Here is a 22,388-nt window from a genome sequence, read left to right on the forward strand (position 1 = left end):
TAGTTTTTGTGTGTATTGTAGGTTTTTGAGCAGAATCGTGAAATCTGACATACTTTATCAGGATCATGCTGGCTATCAAAGCTCATATGCTTAAGAGAAGTATTATTTATCTTAAATGTTCAAAATAAACATGTGTTGTTATAAAAATGCAAATTCCTAGGTGTATTTAAATGAACAATACCCACTATTTATTCACCAACAATAGACTGATCTGTTATTCTAGTTGTGTTTCTGATGCACATGATCCTACCTTGCAAATAAATGAGCATCTTGGTTAGGGATTTGAGCTGGCTTGCCTTATCACTTCACAAGTCAATCAATATTAAAGAGTTCTAGTCCCTGCTGGCCGCAATTGACACTTTAAGTTAGCTATGTGAGCTGAGAGGCCAAGAACCAGATCCGTATGGATGGAATTCTTCTCCCAATAGAAGAAATCCCTCTGTCTTCTTGGAATTCAGGATAGAAGTGAAGGGGAAGGAAGGCTAGGTAGATGTATTAGCCAACAGTGCTGCCATTGCCTGAACCCCACCTAAACTTAGGTGAAGAGAGCACTTCAGTCTCCAGTGCTATCAGTTTAGTTACTTAAGGATTTTGACAAGGAGGAAAACATACCCTGCTAGAAGGTGACCCCAGATCAACGATCCTCTTACTGCCAGATTCCCTTTTGAACCAATAATAATGACTACACATAGTAGGCTCTCTGTAATACTCCTGGGTTCAGTTAAACTCTCTATATGCCTGCACAATAATTAATGGTCCCATTTTTCAGTTATTTTCTGAAAGCAAAGACAAATAAAGAAAAACAAGCTTTCCTCCCCCGAAGTAATTCATTGTCATTATAATAAAAAAATTAAATATTAAAGTAAAAATCTTGGGCCCCTGGGTGGATCAGATGGTTAAGCGTCTGCCTTCGGCTTGGGTTGTGATCCCAGGGTCCTGGGATAGAGTCCCACATCGGGCTTCCTGCTCAGCAGGGAGCCTGCTTCTCCCTCTGCCTCTCTCTCTCTCTGTCTCCTATGAATAAATAAATAAAATCTTTTAAAAAAAAAGTAAAAATCTTTCATAACAGTACAACTAAAGTTAACCACTGTCAATATTTTGGCATATTCCTTCCTATTTTTTCTCTACCTAAAGTTTTTTGAGTTTTTTCTTTTGTGTTTGGTTTGGTTTGGTTTTTATGTTTTTTGCTGAGTGCGGAGCCCAACATAGGGCTTGAACTCATGACCCTGAGTTCAAGACCTGAGCTGAGATCAAGAGTTGGACACTTAACCAACTGAGCCACCTAGGCGCCCCACATTTTATTTTGTTTTTGACATAATTAGGATCATATTGTCTATATAGTTTTCTACTTGTTTTCTTTTAATTATATTGAGAATACTTTCCCATGTTATTAAAAGTTATTTAAAATAGGGGCACCTGGGTGGCTCACTCATTAAGTGTCTGCCTACAGCTCGGGTCATGATCCCAGGGTCCTGGGATCGAGCCCCGCATTGGGCTCCCTGCTCAGCGGGAGGCCTGCTTCTCCCTTTCCCACTTCCCCTGCTTGTGTTCCTGCTCTCGCTGTCCCTCTGTCAAATAAATAAATAAAATCTTTTTAAAAATTATTTAAAATAATCTTAATAGCTGTATAATTTCAACTTTAGGATTGTGTCTTTAGGGGCACGTAGGGTGGCTCAGTTGGTTAAGCATCCAACTCTTGATTTTGGCTCAGGTCGTGATCTCAGGGTCATGAGATTGAGCCCCACATCAGGCTCCACTCTGGGCATGGAGCTTGTTTAGGATTCTCTCTCTCTCCCTCTGCCTCTCCCCCGCCACTCACTCGTGCACGCTCTCTCTCTCAAAAAAAAAAAAAGTGTCTTTAACCATTACTATTAGACATTTAGATTGTTTACAATTTTTGTTTAATATGATGTCAATAAACATCTTGTATATTGATAAATCTTTGTCCCATCTCTGACTATTTCCTTAAAAGTGCAGTGAGGCAGACTCAAATATTACTACTAGAAGTATAAATTGGTATAACTTTTCTGGAAAGCAATTTGACTTTACGTATTCAAAGATATGGGGTTGACTTCAGGGCTCTTGTTGTTGTTGAGGCAGTGCGAGTTTCCTGATTTTTTAGAAGCCCTGGCTCAGGTGATGGAAATGTTCTATATCTTGATTAAGGAAATGGTTACACAATTGTATACATTTGTCAAAATCAAACGATGCCCTTAAAATTGGTAAATTCTATTATCAATAAGAAATTAAAGTTTTAAAAAACAAAGTACTATAGTATCAAACTGACACTTTTTTCTTGATACAGTCAGAAAGATAAAAAAGTAATTTAAAAAGGAATAGTTTTCTTACTGTGTAATTCAGTGTTTTTTAACGCCATTGCTCTAGAACCACCTGATATTAGCTAGCGTTATGAGTCACATACCTGGAGAAACACTGATCCATAGCAATTCATAAAAAGGGGATCATGATGATACCAAGGACTAAAATTTATTTAGTACATACTATGTGCTAGACACTGTTTTAACACGTTATACCTGTGCTATCCAATAAGGTAGCCACGAGTCACGTGTAGCTATTGAGCACCTGATATGTGGCTAGTCTAATTTGAGGTGTGCTACAGGTATAAAATATATATCAAATTGCAAAGACTTAGTACCAAAAAAAGAAGTGTAAAATATCTCATTAATAATTTTTAGAAGTTGATAATGTTTTAGATATATGGGTTAAGTCAAATATGCTATTAAAATTAATTTTACCTTGGGGCACCTGGGTGGCTCAGTAGGTTAGGCATCTGCCTTCGGCTCAGGTCATGATCCCAGCATCCTGGGATCGAGCCCCGCATCAGGCTCCCTGCTAGGGAGCCTGCTTCTCTCTGCCTGCCTGTCTGCCTACTTGTGATCTCTCTCTCTCTCTGTCAAATAAATAAATAAGATCTTAAAAAAAATTAATGTTACCTTTCTTTTTTACCTTTCTAATATAGTTATAGAACATTTAGAATTACACAGCAGCTCACATTTGTAACTTGTTTACATTTCTACTGGATTGTACTGCCTTACCCATTCAGTTTTGTTTCAGTCTCGTGATGACCCAACAAAGTAGATATTTTTATTACTATCATTGATTTCATTTTTCAGATGAGGAGATTGAGGTTTTAGGGAAGTGAAAACCTTGTCCAAAGTCATAGAGCCAATAAGTGACAAAGCTGGACTTGAACTCAGTCTGTTTCCAGTCTGGGCACCTAAGCACTCGGTTGAAATAATATTTCAAGAAGATTTATCTAGCTATGATTATTTTAATCTCTTGCTTATAAATGTCACTTATAAGGTAGGCAAAATTTGTTTTTACCAAATGGACAATATATGTAGCTCTCTGCCTACTAAGAAATATTGTAAACCAAAGCAGGGGGAAAAATAGTACAAAAGTAAGGGATCATTTAGTTAGTGTTGTTTTAAGATTTTTGTCATCAAAATGTAATTAAGAATGAGATTTAAGACAGTGTTGCTCTTTGAATAAAAATGGTTAACTTGATTAACTAGTTGCAGCTGTTGATGATGCCTAAGTGTTGGTAATAATATAATCCTGACAGAGTAAGTCAGTAACAATGTAGAGAGTACAGGGTTTTTTTTGTAGAGAGCACAGTTTAGGGCTTAGAAAACAGTTGGCATTTTGAATTTCTGTAAATAAATTTGAAGGTGGGAGGGGGCTGATTCATATCATCAATAGGTACTTTATAGATTTCTACTTAAGTAACACTAGAAACTTGGACCTTCTCCTGTAACCACGAGTTGGTTTGATCTCTGAATTATTTACAGAAAAAATTAGGATCCTGTAACAATTTGCATTTCAAAGGAGGAGGAATCCAGAGGACACTCTTGTTCACTTATGGGCATTTCAGGATCGGTTTTGAAACTGTTGGAATCATCACCATCTCTGTAGAGATGCTGGGGGGAGTTTACTTTCCTGCTGGGACCAGAGTTGTGATAGAGTGTATCCCCTGTTAGTAAATGAGAGACACAGAAGCAAGAGTCAGAGGTAGATACCGTCTGGTCGCAGAGCAGCACTCATCCCCTTTCCAGGTCACTCCATCTCACACCCAGCCCCGTGCCATCCAGTACACCTTTCTCCTTTGCGTAAACTTGGTTAAATAGTTTGTTTCTTGTAGCCAGAATGTTGCGTTTTAGGACAAAGTTCTCGTCTCTTACAAGTTTATAGGATATGCTTTTTTGTGTAGTATGTAAGACCCAATACATATTTGCTTATTTGTTTCCGGCTTTATTGGGTGAAACAATAAAAGGTTGAAAATGGAAGGAAAAGTTCAACATTGTTAACTCTGTGGAGTGACACAAAAGTGACTTGTTTCCTTCCTGTATTATCTACATTTCTATATTATCTATATTTCTATGTTTTTTTATGATAAAATACTAAGATGTTCTACAGACTTTTAAAAGTCATCAACCTGATGTCATTGGAATTATTAAGTGCTAAGGGTAGTTGGTTATCCTCAGCACAGCCCCGAGTTGTCATTCCTCCACCAAAGCTGTATTACCTTCCCCAACCGCAAATGATGCATCCATCAAGACACCTGTTCTTTCACTGGGATTACCATTAGAGCCTCTGGGCTGAATAGGACCTGTGATTTACAAATCACCTTTGGGTACCCTTTGGTCTTTTTTTTTATATATATATCTTTTTTTTTTTATTTAAACTTAATTAATTAACATAATGTATTATTAGTTTCAGAGGTAGAGTTTAGTGATTCATCAGTTGCATATAACACCCAGTGCTCATTACATCCCATGCCGTCCTTAATGTCCATCACCCAGTTACCCCATCCCCCCACCCACCTCCCCTCCAACAACCCTCAGTTTGTTTCCTACAGTTAAGTCTCTTATAGTTTCTCCCCATCTCTGATTTTGTCTGATTTTATTCTTCCCTCCCTTCCCCTATGATCCTCTGTCTTGTTTCTTAACTTCGACATAATGAGTGAGATCATATGATAATTGTCCTTCTCTGACTGACTTACTTCACTCAGCGTAATACCCTCTAGTTCCATCCATATCGTTGTACATGGCAAGATTTCATTTTTTTTGGTGGCTGAGGAATATTCCATTGTGCATATATACCACACCTTCTTTATCCATTCATCTGTCGAAGGACAGCTGGGCTCTTTTGGCTGTTGCGGACATTGTTGCTCTATCGGCAAAGAAGTCAAACTTCCACTCTTGCACGTGACATGATACCCTTTGGTCTTTTTTTTTTTTTTTTAAGATTTATTTATTTGAGAGAGCGAGAATGAGAGAGAGAGAGAGCATGAGAGGGGGGAGGGTCAGAGGGAGAAGCAGGCTCCCTGCTGAGCCGGGAGCCCGATGCGGGACTCAATCCTGGGACTCCGGGATCATGACCTGAGCCGAAGGCAGTAGCTTAACCGACTGAGCCACCCAGGTGCCCTGCTTTGGTCTTTTGAAAGGCAGTGTGCATAGCAGTTACGAGCACGGGCCCCAGCGCCAGACTACCTTTGTTAAATCCCACTTTTGCCATGTGTCCACTCGTATGACTTTATGCAAACTATTTAACCTTTTTGCACCTCCGTTTCTCAGCTGTAAAAGGGAGGTCATAATAGTTCTTTCATATCGTTGTGACGACTGGATATAGAATATATATAAAATGCTTGGAGGAGAATCTGGCACAGTGTAAGCACTCAGTTACTCGCTGCCACTGATACTGCTACTATTGTATTTGGGGGACACAAAGTAAAAGGGACTTTGGGTATTGTTCATCATTACCACCTCTGTCATCACCTATACTTCCAAGTCATTTGCTTTGAAAACCTTTACTTTAACATAATTCAAGAGCAGAATTATATTATTATCCCAAGTAGGAATATACTGGGGCAGTGATGAAATTTACTGTGAAGAGAGCCCTGTTGCCAGATGACCTTTGTGGTCTATGAGGACAAAAACTTTTAGTAGCTCAAGTTCCATTTGCGCTCACTTCAAATGTCCCCTTTGAGGCTGCCAGAGTCAGCACCTCTGTAATTAATAGGTCTGCAGAGTCTTCAGCAGCTATGCTTGCTGCAGGTAGGTTATTTGGGAGCTTCGTTTCTTGCATTTTTTATGGTGGTAACCATTCTACTCCTATAGTTGTGGTGGCTCTGACAGATTGATGTGGTCTTGAATGTTCCCAGTGGTGAGAAAATACATCTCTAGCTCTTTTTGTTTTCAGATGATAACCTCCTTTCAGACCTCCATGTAAGTGATATTACAGGCAGTTCTGTCCCTGAGGAGTCCATCTTGTGCCCTGTGGACTAAGAGGGTAACCCTTCCTCCTCACACGTGCTCCAGTGAATGATACATGCACAGTGCTGGATACATGCAGAATCCCATTGCTTGCTTTTTTGTCCTGTTTCTTCTCAGTGGGAGAAGAAATAAAGCCAAGGGCTCCTTTTTGTTTGTTTTCTTTTGCTTGGCTTTTTGTTTTGTTTTGTTTTGTTTTGTTTTTATAAGTCACGTGTCCAGTACTAAGGTGGGAAATGGGAAGTAGGCAGTACATTGTTTGTCAGAAAGTGTCATAGGACAAAGTAACCTCAGTGGAACTGGTTTATAATCAAGGAAATATTTTATGTCTTAATTCAGTGTTTCCTAAGGTCTGTCCTATAGAAAATGTGCTTGGTATTTGTTGGGTGTTGATAGGTAGTGCCTTAAAAAAGGATTCTATAGGCAACTAAGTTTAGAAAATACTGCATCCGGGGCGCCTGGGTGGCTCAGTTGCTTAAACGACTGCCTTCGGCTCAGGTCATGATCCTGGAGTCCCTGGATCGAGTCCCACATCAGGCTCCCTGCTCGGCAGGGAGTCTGCTTCTCCCTCTGACCCCCCGACCCTCCCCCCTCTCATGTGCTCTCTCTCTCTCAAATAAATAAAAAAATCTTTAAAAAAAAGAAAATACTACATCCTTCTCTTGGAAAGTCACAATTCACATTAATGTGTTGAAGATTCTGAGAAACTCCAGAGTGAAGAAACCCATTCAGCTTTTTTCCCCCTCTATTGTATTTTAATATAGTTTTTATATTTATAAATAAATATATGTAACATACAAGTTAGAAGCTATAATAATATAATGAACACTCTTGAATCCTTCACATAACCCAAGAACTAGAAAATTGCCAATAACATGGATCTGTTTGTATTCCTCTCCAATTACATCCCTTACCTCCCTACAACAGGTAAGCACTATGCTACATCTTGTGTTTAGTTCCCTTGCTTTGGTGGGAGATTTTTATTGCTTATCTATATATTTCTAAACAATGCATTATTTAGCTTTGCTTATTTTTGAGCTTTATAGAAAATGGTTTCATTTTTTTTTCACTCAACATTGCTTCTAAGATTCATCTATATTGTACCATATAACCTCTGTTCACTCATTTTTCAGTGTTATGTAACATTTTATTGTGTGAACATACCACAGTTTACTTCTCCATTCACCTGTCCATCTACCTTTAAGTTGTTGGCTTTTTGTTTAGTTTAGTCTTGTCTTGTTTACTATTATTGCTTCTATCAAAGAGCAGCAAGAGGAAATGTGAGCCACAATATTGACGGAGGTTATGATTATATTGTTTGGGAGCACAAGGGAAAATATTTCTTGAGTAGCTGCTTTATACACGGTATTATTCAAGTCAGTGTCTAAAATTCAAAGAAAATAAGATGTCGTTATCTTTGATGATCGTATGGTCCAGTGGAGGGGGATCAAAAAATTTTGTATTTCTCAAATCAGGATATAATTAGTCCCAGGGACACAAAAAAGCACAAAATAAACATGACACTTCTTTTGGAGAGTCCGTTTTCTTATACTTTGGGGAGATGTTCAGAGGTAGAATTAAATAACTGATTACTACCTTAAAATATGTTTATATCAAAATTTAAAAGGTCCTTTTATGAAAAATAACAAAATTTTTATGGAGTTTTAAAAAACAAAATACCAGACCTCAAAGAAAGATGTAAGGTGGTAAACCAATTTGGACTATACCCTTGAGACTAATAAATTCAGGGGTGCCTGGCTGGCTCAGTTGGTAGAGCATGTGGCTTTTGATCTCAGGGTCGTGAGTTCAAGCCCCACATTGGGCATGGAACCTACTTAAAAAATAATAATAATAAATTCATTCTTTTCTGTTGTGAGGGGTTTTCAGGTACAAAAATTTGTGAAGTATTACTGGCTATTTACCCCAAAGATAAAAATGTAGTGATCCGAAGGGGCACCCGCACCCCAATATTTATAGCAGGAATGTCCACAATAGCCAAACTATGGAAAGAGCCCAGATGTCCATCAACAGGATGAATGGATACAGAAGATATACACATACACACACACACAATGGAATATTATGCAGCCATCAAAAAATGAAATCTTGCCATTTGCAACAACGTGGATGGAACTAAAGGGTATTATGCTAAGCGAAATAAGTCAATCAGAGAAAGACAATTATATGATCTCACTCACATATGGAATTTAAGAGGTAAAACAGAGTATCATAGGGGAAGAGAGGGAAGAATAAAACAAGATGAAATCAGAGAGGGAGAGAAACCATAAGAGACTCTTAATCATAGGAAACAAACTGAGGGTTGCTGGAGGGCAGGGGTGGGGGGATGGGGTAACTGAGTGATGGACATTAAGGAGGGCATGTGATGTAATGAGCACTGGGTATTATATGAGACTGATGAATCACTGACCTCTGCCTCTGAAACTAATAATAAATTCTATCTTAATCAATTGAATTTAAATAAAAAAAATTTTTTTAATTTTGAGAAGTGTTAATGCATGTAATTTAAGTAAAATGTGTCCTAAATAGAAATAATTAATTCAGGCAAAGTAATCGGGAAATACTTCACAGAGGAGATAGCATTTGAGCTAGACCTTAAAGAATAAGTTGGATTTCCATAGGAAGAGCAGTCAGGGATAAGGAAACAGCATAGTTAAGGAAAGGAACTTAAAAAAAAAAAAAAAGAGGAACAGCACATTTGAGAAATAATGAGAAGTTCTTTATGGGTAAATCATATATCCAGTGAAGAGCTGTATATAAGATTCCTACTATTTTCAGACATCAGTGCTTGAATGCCAATGGTTTTCTTTGCTCCTGATAAAATTGCTGTTGGATATTTAGAAAATGTTTAGCATGACAGGTGACATTTAAGATAAGGTCTTAACTTTTTAAAAAAATATGAATCTGGGGGTGCCTGGGTGGCTCAGTCAGTTAAGCATCTGTCTGGCTCAGGTCATGATCCTGAAGTCCCAAGATCATGTCCCACCTTGGGCTCCCTGCTCAGTGGGGAGCCTGCTTCTCCCTCTCCCTGCCACTCCCCCTGCTTGTGCTCTCTCACTCGTGCTCTCTCGCTCTCTCTCAAATAAATAAAATAGAAATACATATCTGATTCAGGTATTCACTCAGCAAACTCTAAATGCAGCATCTATTTTTTACTGCGGATACACAGATCAAAAAGATATTACTCAAGATGTACATTAACTGGGGACGCCTGGGTGGCTCAGTTGGTTAAGCGACTGCCTTCGGCTCAGGTCATGATCCTGGAGTCCCGGGATCGAGTCCCGCATCGGGCTCTCTGCTCAGCAGGGGGTCTGCTTCTCCTTCTGACCCTCCCCCCTCTCATGCTCTATCTCATTCTCTCTCTCAAATAAATAAATAAAAAGAAAAAAAAAAGATGTACATTAACTGGTAAGAGAAGCCATCAGAAGAGAACTCCCCAAGCTCTCACTGCCACCACCCCCTCTGCCATCTGTCCCATCCCGTGGGACCAGTGTTTGTAGCCTAGCTCACCCCCAGGTAGGCACCAGGTCTCATCCCTCACCTACTCCAGGATATCACTCCAAATTGACTCCTCTCTCCTCAATCAGTTTTTCCCATGCTAGTGGATCATTCATAGAAGCATAGAAACATACTGACTTTTACCCCGCCTTTAAAAACCCTGTATTAGCCTCCTATCTCTTTCCAGGTTCCATATCATTTCTCTGTTCTCTTTTGTAGCAAAAATTCTTGAAGAATTGTTTCTAATCATTGTCTCTGATTCCTCTCCTTCATATTCTCTTGAACCCACATATTCTTTTAAGCCTCGATGTGTTCAGGCTTTCACCCCATCGCTCTCTGGAATTGTTCTTGCTATGGTCCCCAGGGACCTCCACATGGCTAACCCCAGAGTCAGCTTTTAGCATTCATTTTACTTGACCTGTGAGCAACATTCGATGCAGTTGTTCAGTCTCTTCCCTTGGAAACACCTTCATCTCTTAGCTTCCAGAAACTATAGTCTCCTGTTCTTCCTACCTCACTGGCCATTCCTTCTCTGTCACTTTTGTTCATTTCTCCTATTTTGGGAATCCCTGGAACTCTGTCCTTAGACCACCTCTCTTCTTCTCTATCTATACTCACTTCCTTGGCAATCTCATCCAGGCTCATGGCTTTAAAATCTGTCTGCTACTGACTCCTAAATTTATATCTCTCATCCAGAGTTTTTCAGCCTCAGCACTATTAGTGTTTGGGATCAGATAATTCTTTGTTGCGGTGAACTGTCCTGTGCATTGTAGGATGTTCAGCAACATCCCTGGCTTCTACATAGTGGATGCTGGTGGCATTCCACCAGTTACGACAACCAAAAATGTTTCCAGACATTGCCGGATGTTCCCTGGGGATAAAATCACATCTCTCTCACACCCCTCCCCATTAAGAACCACTGTTTCTAGTCTGAACTTCTCCCCCAAACTCCAGATTTGTATATTCGGCTGTCTACTTGACACTTCTATTTGAATGTCTAATTACCCATATTTAACATGATCAAGACCAAGCTTCTGATACATCTTTCTAAACACGGTCCTCCCTCAGACTTTCCATCTCAGTTAATTGCATATCCATCCTTCTAGTTACGTAGGTCAAAAACTTGGTGTTTTCTTGACTGCCCTACATCCTGATTCATCAGTAAATCTTATGATCCTTTCCTTCAGAATATGTCCAGAATCTGACACCTCACTACTGCTGTCCTAGTCCATGACACCACCATTTCCCACCTGGATTGTTACAATTGCCTCACCCTTAACCCTTAACCCTACAGTCTGTTCTCTGGGTCACTCTAGGGATATGTCTAGTGATAGAGACATGCCCAGGTCACTCAGGGCAAGTCTCATCTCTGCACAAAAGCCTCTAGGGGTTACCCATCTTAGAGTAAAAATCAAAATCCTTACAATAAGCTACCAGGCCTCACATGATCTCATCTTCATACTCCCCTCCATCCCCTTCCTTAACATCTCCAGTCTTATATCTTTTTTTTTAAAGATTTTATTTATTTATTTTGAGAGACAGCATGAGATAGAGCATGAGAGGGGGGAAGGTCAGAGGGAGAAGCAGACTCCCTGCTGAGCAGGGAGCCTGATGCGGGACTCGATCCCGGGACTCCAGGATCATGACCTGAGCCGAAGGCAGTCACTTAACCAACTGAGCCACCCAGGCGCCCTCCAGTCTTATATCTTACTACCCAATACCTTAATCACTTCACTCGAGCCACACTAGCCTCCCCTCTGTTCCCTGAACACACCTGGCCTTGGTCCCTTTGCACTTGCCCTTCCCCCAGATACCTTCCCTTGCCTCATTCAGGTCTTGGCTCAGATGTCAGTTTCTCAGTGAGGCCTTCCTTAACCACAGGATTTAAAATCTCACACCACCAGCACCACTCCAACTCTTTTTCAAACCTGCTGTATTTTTCTCCAAAGCACTTTGTTCATCTCACATACCGTAGAGAGGCAGTGCTGCATCGTGCTTAGGAGAGCAAACTCTGAAGGCAGATGCCTGGGTTTGTATCCCGACTCTGTCACTTTCAAGATGTAAGACCTCGGCTTCTCTGAGCCTCCATTTCTTTGTAAAGTGGCATAGTTTTTTTGTTTTGTTTTGTTTTGTTTTTTAAATTCATGAGAGACAGAGCGAGAGAGAAAGGCAGAGGGAGAAGCAGGCTCCCAAGGAGCAGGGAGCCCGATGTGGGACTCGATCCCAGGACCCTGAGATCATGACCTGAGCCGAAGGCAGATGCTTAACCATCTGAGCCACCCAGGCGCCCGGCATAGTTTTTATCTAATGAGAACCTTGCATACAGTGATATGAGCTCACCATTATTATTACTGTTATGTTATTATTACTTTTTACTTACTAATTTCATTTACCTTCCCCTTCTCCCATTGGAATATAAATCCCATGAGGGAAGAATTTTTTTTTACTTTGCTTATTGCTGTATTTATAGCTGCTAGAGCAGTGCCTGGCACATAGTAGGCAGTTAATAAATGTTTGTTAATCAAATTGTTACCTCTGGAAAGAGCAATGGGGAGAAGAAAGATCCAGGAGCCTCGAGCTCTATGTGTACTATTTAAAACTTTTGCCAAAAGAATGTATTCATGTATTACTTGTGTCCTCAAAAAGCTTATAGGCTTATGTGGAAAAAGAAATATAGGCAAATGAATTTCTAGAGGATTGATAATGTGAGTTGAGTTGTAACAGATGCACAGTTCAGATAAAGTACGAGAGGGATGGGGCAGCCTTCCAGATGGAGGGAATAGTGTGTGCAAAAGCAGAGGTACGAGACACAATGGCAGCTCCGACAGCTGTAAGCAGTGGACATGGAGAGGGCTTGTCAGTGCTCTGGGCTGTTAAACGCTCCGTCGTATCCTTCTCTCTCACCCACTCCTATGTTGCAGCGTCTCCAGCTAAGTGTTTGGCTGTAATTAGAAGATTATTACTCCATTAACACAAATATTTGGGGGGTTTTTTTCTCATTATTTTCCAGGAAGTCTTTTTCTAGGCTCCTGCTTCCTATAAATTCTATTCATTTTGTTTCATTTACCACTTCACATTCGATTCTAGCTTCCTTTGGTGTCTTTGGTTTTTTATTATGAAGAAACTCATAACTTCTATCTGTGGAATAGAGTGAAAAAAAGAGGAAGATATAAGTGAGAGATAGATAGATAGATAGATAGATAGATAGAGTCTTATACAGCTTTGTTTAGAAGCACAGTTGTTCAACTCAATTACTTTAGTAATTACAATCTAAAATCCTTTGAGTGTTAGTCTCCAGTTCCTTACCAAAGACTAAAAAGTGAAGAAACTCTTTTTCCAATGCATGATACAAGAGTTTTTGAGGTTGACTTTTTTTTTTTTAAGATTTATTTATATATTTGAGAGAGTGCGTGCGCATATGGGCGCAAGTTGGGAGAGAGGGGGAGAGAATCTCAAACAGACACCCCCACTGAGCGCGGAGCCAGACCAGGATCAGTCTCAGGACCCATGCAATCATGACCTGAGCCAAAATCATGAGTCAGACGCTTCACCAACTGAGCCCCCCAGGTGACCCTTGGGGTTGACTTTTTAAAATCAGGTCTCTTGGGGTGCCTGGGTGGCTCTGTTGGTGCAGCGGTGGACTCTTGATTTTGGCTCAGATCATGATTTCAGGGTTGTGAGATCGAGCCCCACATCAGCCTCCATGTTGGGCACCTGCTTAAGATTCTCTCCCTTTCCCTCTGCCTCTCCCCACCTCTAAGTAAATAAATTAATAAAATAAAATAAAATAAAATCAGGGCTTTTTCTCTGCCCACCTGGCTTCTCTCCATGAAGTTGTGAATGATGACAGCACAAACCAAGACAAGCAGTAGCATTAATCCCCTCCGTTAGCTCCTGGTACCATCTTTGTTTATATGTTGTCTCACATTGAGTTGTGATTGTGTATCTGTCTCTAAGAGTCCCTTAAAGGTAGGAATCATAACAAGTGTTCCTTTGTACAACTAGCTCAGTGCCTGCTTGATAATGAATGCTCAGTAAAACACTTGTTAAATTGAACTGAGCTGAATTGAATTAGATTATGATATCATAGGAGAAGGAAATTTTTGAGTTTGCTTCTCAAGTGAAATTGATTTAAAACAAAGCTAGATCCGAGGATCATAGGGGAAGAGAGGGAAAATCGAATGGGAAGAAATCAGAGAGGGAGACAAACCGTGAGAGACTCTTGACTGTGGGAAACAAACTGAGGGTTGTGGAAGGGAGGTGGATGGGGGGATGGGGTAACTGGGTGGTGGGCATTAAGGAGGGCACGTGATCTGATGAGCACTGATTGTTATATGCAACTAATGAATCAATGAACACCATATCAAAAACTAATGATGTACTATATGTCGGCTAATTGAATTTAAATTAAATAAATCTCTATATGCAAAAAAAAAGCTAGAAAACAAAAATCATTTTGTTGTTGTTGTTTTTAAACATATGCAAAATTTGGGGTATAGATACCAATATGTTCATCGCCCATAATTTTGAAAGCATTCTGCTGTGACTCATCAAAGTCCTCAAATAGATACTTTTAGAAAGTCACAATGGCCCTAGGAAACAAAATTAGACTTGGCAAATATAAATAGTATTTTCTCTTTGCAGTCAAGAATGTGGGGTCTTGTTGATACACAGAGGAGGATCTTGAAGTATAATTTCAGTTAAGTTACTTCTTTCCTTTGCACTGGTTGCAGAGTCTGAAGCGAAGCAAAGATCACCTGATAAATTCCTGTAGGGTTTCCCAGCACATTTGTTTCATTCTTACTATAAGTCACTGATCAAAGACTTCTTGTGTTATCTTTCAAAAAAGCAATGCTGCCTCATTCCCTGACACTTGTTTTCTGCCCTCCAAGTGTCTCCAGTCCAACTGGCCAAAAGCCCAGGCCAGACAGAGGTGCCTGGATTTCAGTAGGGGAATAAAGAAATTTAGCTTCTACTCCTTTCCCTCTACATCATTTTTTTTCTTTTGCAAAGGAGTTTGGAATTTAAATCCTCCAAGTCCAGAATCTGCCAGGTCTAAAACTGCAAAACAATGGCAATGATAAGGTACCTGGTTACCCCTCTAACCCTCCCTACAGATCTGGCTCCTGAGAGTGACTGCGGCACACTTACCATGCTGCCCCCAAACGCCTGTATCATAGCGAAGGCTCTCTTGCCAACGTGTAGCTATTTTATCTTTTTTTTTTTTTAAGACTTTATTTATTTGAGAGAGAGCAAGAGTGAGCAGGAGGGAGAGGGAGAGAGAATTTGAAACAGACTCCAAGCTGAGCGCAGAGCCCAGCTCGGGGCTCGATCCCACGACTGCGAGATCATGACCTGAGTCGAAACCAAGAGTTGGATGCTTAACCGACCGCACCACCCAGGCACCCCCATGCGGAGCTATCTTGATGAGCTCATTTATTCAGTACACCATTAGTGGGTCCCTACTAGATATCAGCCTATGTGCTAAGCCCTGCAGATCCAAGCTGAAGAAGGCCTAGACCCGCGCTGAGCAGCTCACCGTCTAGTGTGGCGGCAATAATAGAGAGGGTACCTGGTGAAGACCAACACGGAGCCCAAACAGCAGTAGAACAGTGAGGGTTATAGTGATGGGAGGGATCCATGCAGCCTGAAGACGTTTGAGAAGGCTTCACAGAAAAGGTGACTTTTAATCGTCAGCCTTAAAGGAGAAAAAGGATTTCATCAGACAAAGAAGGGCTGTCTGTCGTTTCAGACACAGGACAGAAGAGCACAGCATACAGGTAGGAAAGCTCAGGAGGTGTTTAGGGGAGAGCAAATGGCTGGACGCTGCTGGGCGCACAAGCGGCACTGTGCGCGGGGCCCAAGGGCGCAGGTTCCAGGGCCTGGGTTTGAATCCCAGCTAAGCCACTTATTGGCTGTGGTGAACTTGGCAAGTCACTTCACCTCTATAGCTTGGTTTCGTCATCTCTCAAATGAGAATAATAGCATCTACTTCACACATACATATACACATACATATGTGGCTTAAAACAGTCCTCAGAGCAAAATAAATACAAGTATTAGTTATTATGAGGATACATTATGAAGGGCCTTGAATTTTATTTTATTTATTTATTTTTTAAGATTTTATTTATTTATTTGAGAGAGAATGAGAGAGAGAGCACATGAGAGGGGGGAGGGTCAGAGGGAGAAGCTGACTCCCCACCGAGCAGGGAGCCCGATGCGGGACTCGATCCAGGGACTCCAGGATCATGACCTGAGCCGAAGGCAGTCGCTTAAGCAACTGAGCCACCCAGGCACCCAAGGGCCTTGAATTTTAATCTGTACATTGTTCTGTAAGCAAAGAAAGTTTTTATTTTTTTAATTTTATTTTATTATGTTATGTTAATCACCATACATTACATCATTAGTTTTCGTTGTAGTGTTCCATGATTCATTGTTTGCGTATAACACCCAGTGCTCCCTTCAATATGTGTCGGAAGGGAAAAATGAAGGGGGGGACATCGGAGGGGGAGATGAACCATGAGAGACTATGGACTCTGAGAAACAAACTGAGGGTTCTAGAGGGGAGGGGGGTGGGGGGATGGGTTAGCCTGGTGATGGGTATTAAAAAGAAAGGTTTTAAAGCTGATGAGGTGAAAGTATGCAATAGGATATCATCTGTGTTTTAGAAAATCAACTCTGGTGCCACTTTGCAGAGTCCCCTAGCTACAGAGGAGACTAGAGGCACAGTCCATGTTCTGAGGCCATTTTAAGAGTCAAATAAGAGGTGCTGATGTAACACGGCTCTCAATTAATACGGTAGCCTTGCCCTTAAAAATTCTGGGTTCCGGGGCACCTGGGGGACTCAGTCAGTTAAGCGTCAGACTCTTGATTTCAGCTCAGGTCATGATCTCAGGGTCATGAGATCCAGCCCCACATCAGGATCCACACTCAGCATGGAGTCTGCTTGAGATTTTTCCCCCTCCCTCCACCTCCTTTTCTACTCCTCTCGCCACTTGTGCTCTCTCTTCTAGATAGATAGATAGATAGATAGATAGATAGATAGATAGATAGATAGATAAAATTTAAAAAAAAAAAAAACTGGGTTCCTAACTAGAAATTTCAAATTGGAAACTCAGTCTTAACAGATCTTCCAGGTTAGTGAGAACCCTGGGGAAGAGCACTAAGGGGCGCTCCTTCTAATCCGGATGTTTGAGCGTTCAACTGATGCTCCTCTTCTGCACCCAAATAGCAGACCAGTACTCCTTGCATACTAATCATGCTATCCTTTAGCCAGTTACATGTCATGGGCGAGATACTCTGTTTTTGGAGATGCTTTTTTTTTTCCTTTGAGTAACCTCAAATCTACTGCTCAGTTTCCTAGAGGAAGTTCTGGCTTCTGGACTGCACAGCCGAAGCAGGGAGAGCTCTCAAGTTCCATCAAGGTCAGCAAGCAGAAGATGAAATGGTGATGGCGAGGTGAAGAGAATGGCGCGACTTCCCCTCTAGGCTCTCTGCAGGCCTTCCGCGCTGGCCAGAGGTGTTGGAGAAGAGCCTTGGGTTTTGTGCTTGTCGTTATAACCCATCTCCAAGTAGCCTGCTAATTCCTGAACTGTCGGCACAGACACCAAGACTCCCAGTGATGAGTTGAGAATAAGTCTATGCCCATCCCAACCCACTTTTCTCATGGTTTCGTATTAAATAAACAGATGTATTCCTTGTATTTGACAGCACAATCACTTCAGTTTCTGATGAATTCTGTTGGGATCTTACTTAAGAAAAGGGTTATCAGAGCTCAGAGGAGTTTAAAAAGTAATCATCTGATGCACACGCTACACATCCTCTCTTCTCTTGACCCCTTTTACTTTTCATTAACCACATTCCTGCACACCTCATTTTTTGAAAACTCATCATGTTTCTGTAAAGAACCATCCAAAAATTGTTCCTACATTGCAGTTTTTTGTGGCACTGAGAAACCATGGATGACTACAATAAAAATCCATTTTGTGAAAAGATACAAGTTTTATTTCTTTGGGGTTAATAACTATTTATGGGAATTCATGAGACAAGGCATGAACTGGCTTTACACCAAACATAGAGAAGGCATTGCTTCTATCCAAAGGATATTTAAAGTATATCAAGGCAAATGATAAATCCTGGTGTCAATTTCGATTCTCTTGAAAGCAGTGGAAAGTGGTGATGTCACTAATGCCAGGAAGTTATGGCATCCTTGAATCATAGCAAAAACACCACAGCACAATCCTGCCCTGGTTCTCTGTAAGTCCTTTAGATATTTTTTAACCTTCTTTTTATGTTGAACATAAAATATTCTCTAGCCTCAGATAGCCTAAGTTCCAGTCTGTCACAGTTATCAGGCTTTGGGAATGCTATTTAGTCTCCTTGTGGCTCAGTGTCCTCATCTGTAAAATAAGAGTAATAGGGGCACCTGGGTGGCTCAGTCAGGTAAGCAGCCAACTCTTGATTTTAGCTTAGGTCACGATCTCAGGGTCGTGAGATTGAGCCCTGAATTGGGCTCCGTGCTCAGTGGGGAGTCGGCTTCTCTCTCTCCCACTCTCTCTCCATCCCTCTCCCTCTGCCCCTCTCCCCGCTTGCCCACTCTGTCTCTAAAATAAATAAATCTTTTGAAAAAATGAGAGTAATAAAGTACCATCCTCATAGGATTATAAGAATTTGATAATACATATAAAGCACTTAGAACATTGCAAACACTAATAATAGACAATAAGATTGATTCCTGTCTCCAACCTGGGGATACAAAATCACTATACAGAAAGATCGGATTCCTGTCAACCCTTCCACTGCACTAATCAGCAGCTCAAGAAATAAGGGAAAAAATAAAGGTCATTCTATCCATCTCCCTTTTCCCCATTCCCTCTCCCTTATCTCCATTGTCTCTTTAACTCATACTCATGTGAAGCCCTAAGGCTGTGTCCATATTTCAGCTAAGAGCTAAGATCTAAATTCCTTTCCTTTTTTTTTTTTTTTTGTGGGTCATTTTTAGGTATATTTTTACAAATTTTTCCCTTTTTTATAATAAAAAAGTGAGACTGCCTTCACTTGGGGACACATTATTTTAATTGCAGCATTTTATGAATTACATAGTTTTTTCAAATGAACAGAAACCTCCCTCCAACCAGGATTACCTGTGCTTCCCTTCCTCTTGGCAAGATAACTCTTTGGAATAAGAATAATAAGAACAGAGACTTTTCGGGGTGCCTGGGTGGCTCGTCGGTTAAGCAACCAACTCTTGATTTCAGCTCAGGTCATGATCTCAGGGTGGAGGCATCGAGCCCTGCCTTGGGCTCCCTGCTCATCGGGGAGTCCGCTTGAGATTCTCTGCCTCTCCCTCTGCCCCTCCCCCCACACGCACCCTCCCTCACTCACTCTCTCTAAAATAAATCTTTTTTTAAAAAGGAAAAAAAGGGGGCGCCTGGGTAGCTCAGTCGTTAAGCGTCTGCCTTCGGCTCAGGTCATGGTCCCAGGGTCCTGGGATCGAGTCCCACGTCGGGCTCCCTGCTCGGCGGGAAGCCTGCTTCTCCCTCTCCCACTCCCCCTGCTTGTGTTCCTGCTCTCGCTATCTCTCTCTCTGTCAAATAAATAAATAAAATCTTTTAAAAAATAATTAAATAAATAAATAAGGACAAAAAGGAACAGAGACTTTTCTTATATCATTCCTCCTATTATTTGCCTGCTTCCATTGTGCCTACTCAACTAACAATACCAAGAAATCTAAAAAGTGAGCCTTACCCTCAGGATGTTTGATGCCAGAAGTTGGCATTTCTTTATTAAGGATCAAAGACTTACATACATTTTAAATAATTTTTTAAGTATTTTTTTAGAGACAGAGAACCCGGGCATGCACGCATGTGAGTTGCTGGGGAGGGGCAGAGGGAGACGGAGAGAATCCCAAGCAGGCTGCACAGCCAGCGCAGAGCCCAACTCGGGCACGATTTCATGACCTGAGATCATGACCTGAGCCAAGGTCAAGAGTCCAATGCTTAACCAACTGAGCCATCCAGATGCCCCAAAGACTTACATTTTTACTTAAGATTTACAGAACTGATTACATTATCCGTGGCTCTTTATCTTTACCCTTTAAAAACAGCATTTTCCGGGCACCTGGGTGGCTCAGTTGGTTAAGCGACTGCCTTCGGCTAAGGTCATGATCCTCGAGTCCCACATCGGGCTCCCTGCTCAGCGGGGGGTCTGCTTCTCCCTCTGACCCTCTTCCCTCTCATGCTCTGTCTCTCATTCTCTCTCTCAAATAAATAAATAAAACCTTAAAAAAAAAAAAAAGAAAATTTAAAAACAGCATTTTCCTTGAAGTCTCATGTGCTTTTAATGACCTCTCTTCCACAGATTGAAATGCCCTAGTCAAATGTCCCATTTACTCGACAAAGCCGAGGCACTGTTTTTAGCTAACCAACTGTTTGGACAGCAGTTTTTGCACGGTAAACTTGCAAGCAGCAACTCAAAATCCTTATCGCTGATCGCTCCTTTCTTCCTCCCTTGCTTGGAGTGGCTTTTAAAACAGTCCATTGAAGAGTAAAGTTGCTGGCAGGTGTGTCTTACCCACGGTGATGCTAGTAGGGAGGTAACCCCATCACAAGTCCTCCCAGTATCTTCTCCAGCAAAGAGAGACATTGGCTTGAGTCATCTTTGTGGTTTGTGTGTACGATGGTGTCAAGCCCAGTGAGGAGACAGTGCTATGACAATGTGTAAAAGCACCCATAAATTCTCACTCAGATTTCTCACTTAGGAATTGGTATTTGGAAATAGTCCTAAATCCAAAATCCCGATTCAGGTGCCATGATGTTCACCTGGTGAGAAAGAAGTGAGCTGAGGAATAGGCCCGGGAGGAGTATGGCCCAGGGAAAGAGGTGTGAGTAACAGGACCCCGGGAGGCAAAGTGAGGGCAGGTAGGGGCAGGACAGTAAGACGAGACAGTGCAGCAGTGCAGGTTAGTGAGAGAGAAACCCAGAGATTTATGTAACATCTTACGGAGCAAATAGGAAAGGTTCTCCAGCCCACATGCATCTGTTCTGGAATCTGAAAATTACTTTGGAGGGTTTTGATTTTTTAGCAGTCCCTCTGCCTGATGTTCCACAAAGCTCCAGCACAAGGACCCCACTACCTTGCATACAGCAGACACTCAAGTGTTTGTTGACTTTTGAACGGAGGAGAAAGGAAGAAGATGGGGCAAATGAATCTCTTGTCTCCCATAAGCCAGAATCTATTTAAACTGTAAATCCAAACTGCTCTCATCTGCCTGGCCAGCAAGCCCTCAAAAGAGCATGGCTGCTACTTTTTCCTCACCAGTACACTGGGACATTTTGCCTCCTTATTTATGAAGACATCCTGGATTTTCTCATTCTTTTTAAAGCACTTTTTAAACAGAGAGTGAGAAGTAGAGATGGTGGAAGGGGAGAGGAGGGTGTGTGTGTGTGTGTGTGTGTGTACACAAAGCCTAAACAGTAGACTGGAGTCAGAACACCTGGATTCTAATCCATTTAGCCAATAACTTTGTAAATATGGCCAAGTCGACTGAGTTGCCATGCAGTTTACTCATTTTCCAAATGGGAATAATATTTATTCCATATACCTCACAAGGTGGCACTAAAGATTTAAAGAAATTATATCTGAGAGCATTTTGAAACGATAAATTTCTGCATCAGTCTAAAATAGAGGAATTAATTACTGTGCTAAATGGAAAGAGGTTAAGAGGAATATTGTTGGATTAGGAGGACAGGGGACCTCCTGTCGGCTGGGAAAAGAGAAAAGCCCCTCCTTCATCTGACAGATGCCAGAAAAAGCCAAGACCACCCCATTCCTGAAACCACAAAATTGGTCAATACTTTCTTTTTTTTTTTTTAAGATTTTATTTATTTGACAGAGAGAGACACAGCGAGAGAGGGAACACAAGCAGCGGGAGTGGGAGAGGGAGAAGCAGGCTTCCCACTGAGCGGGGAGCCTGATGCGAGTTTCGATCCCAGGACCCCGGGATCATGACCTGAGCCGAAGGCAGACGCTTAACGACTGAGCCACCCAGGCACCCCGGTCAATACTTTCTTTTATCTTGAGACATCTCCAGAAAAAAAAGAGTTCTTCCTTTTCCCGGCTCTTGTGTGCCAGGGATTTGTATTCATTTTTTGGTTATTGCATGTCTACCATATGCCAGGCAATGTGTTTGTTAGCTTATTATTGTTCAATAATTAGCCCTAGAGGACAATACTTGCAGATTTTCATAGGACTTCGACAGGTGATCTCCTATATCCCTCTAACTTTCCTTGTTGATGGAATTGGCAGCTCATCCCTCACCGTTTAATATGTTGAGGAACAGAGTTCTAACGAAATTCAGTGACTTGGGGCGCCTGAGTGGCTCAGTGGGTTAAGCTGAGTTTCTGCTCAGGTCACGATTTCAGGGTTGTAAGATGGAGCCCCGCCTGGGGCTCTGAGCTCAGTGTGGAGTCTGCTTGTCCCTCTCCCTCTGCTCCTATCTCTCTCTCTCAAATAAATAAAATCTAAAATTTAAATTTAAAAAAGAAGAAGAAGAAAGAAATTCAGTGACTTGACCAA

General features: G+C 41.4%; 1 protein-coding gene and 1 non-coding gene across 3 annotated transcripts in view; both read left to right on the top strand.

The window, feature by feature from the left end:
* VPS45 (vacuolar protein sorting 45 homolog) overlaps window positions 1-17,514 on the top strand; it is a 67,412-nt gene extending 49,898 nt beyond the window's left edge. For both annotated transcript variants that reach the window (XM_064588456.1, XM_064588457.1), the window contains one exon: window positions 17,168-17,514. In XM_064588456.1, the coding sequence (XP_064444526.1) occupies window positions 17,168-17,255 (88 nt within the window). In that variant the 3' untranslated portion in view covers window positions 17,256-17,514. The remainder of the gene's footprint in view (window positions 1-17,167) is intronic.
* Window positions 8,046-8,118, top strand: TRNAK-UUU (transfer RNA lysine (anticodon UUU)). Its single transcript has one exon. It is a non-coding gene; the product is annotated as a tRNA-Lys (tRNA).
* Window positions 17,515-22,388: the final 4,874 nt, after the last annotated feature.

This window comes from Mirounga angustirostris, unplaced genomic scaffold, assembly GCF_029215605.1.
Source record: "Mirounga angustirostris isolate CCGP_5_RB_7025 unplaced genomic scaffold, mMirAng1.0.hap1 SCAF_4, whole genome shotgun sequence".
Classification (NCBI taxonomy): domain Eukaryota; kingdom Metazoa; phylum Chordata; class Mammalia; order Carnivora; family Phocidae; genus Mirounga; species Mirounga angustirostris.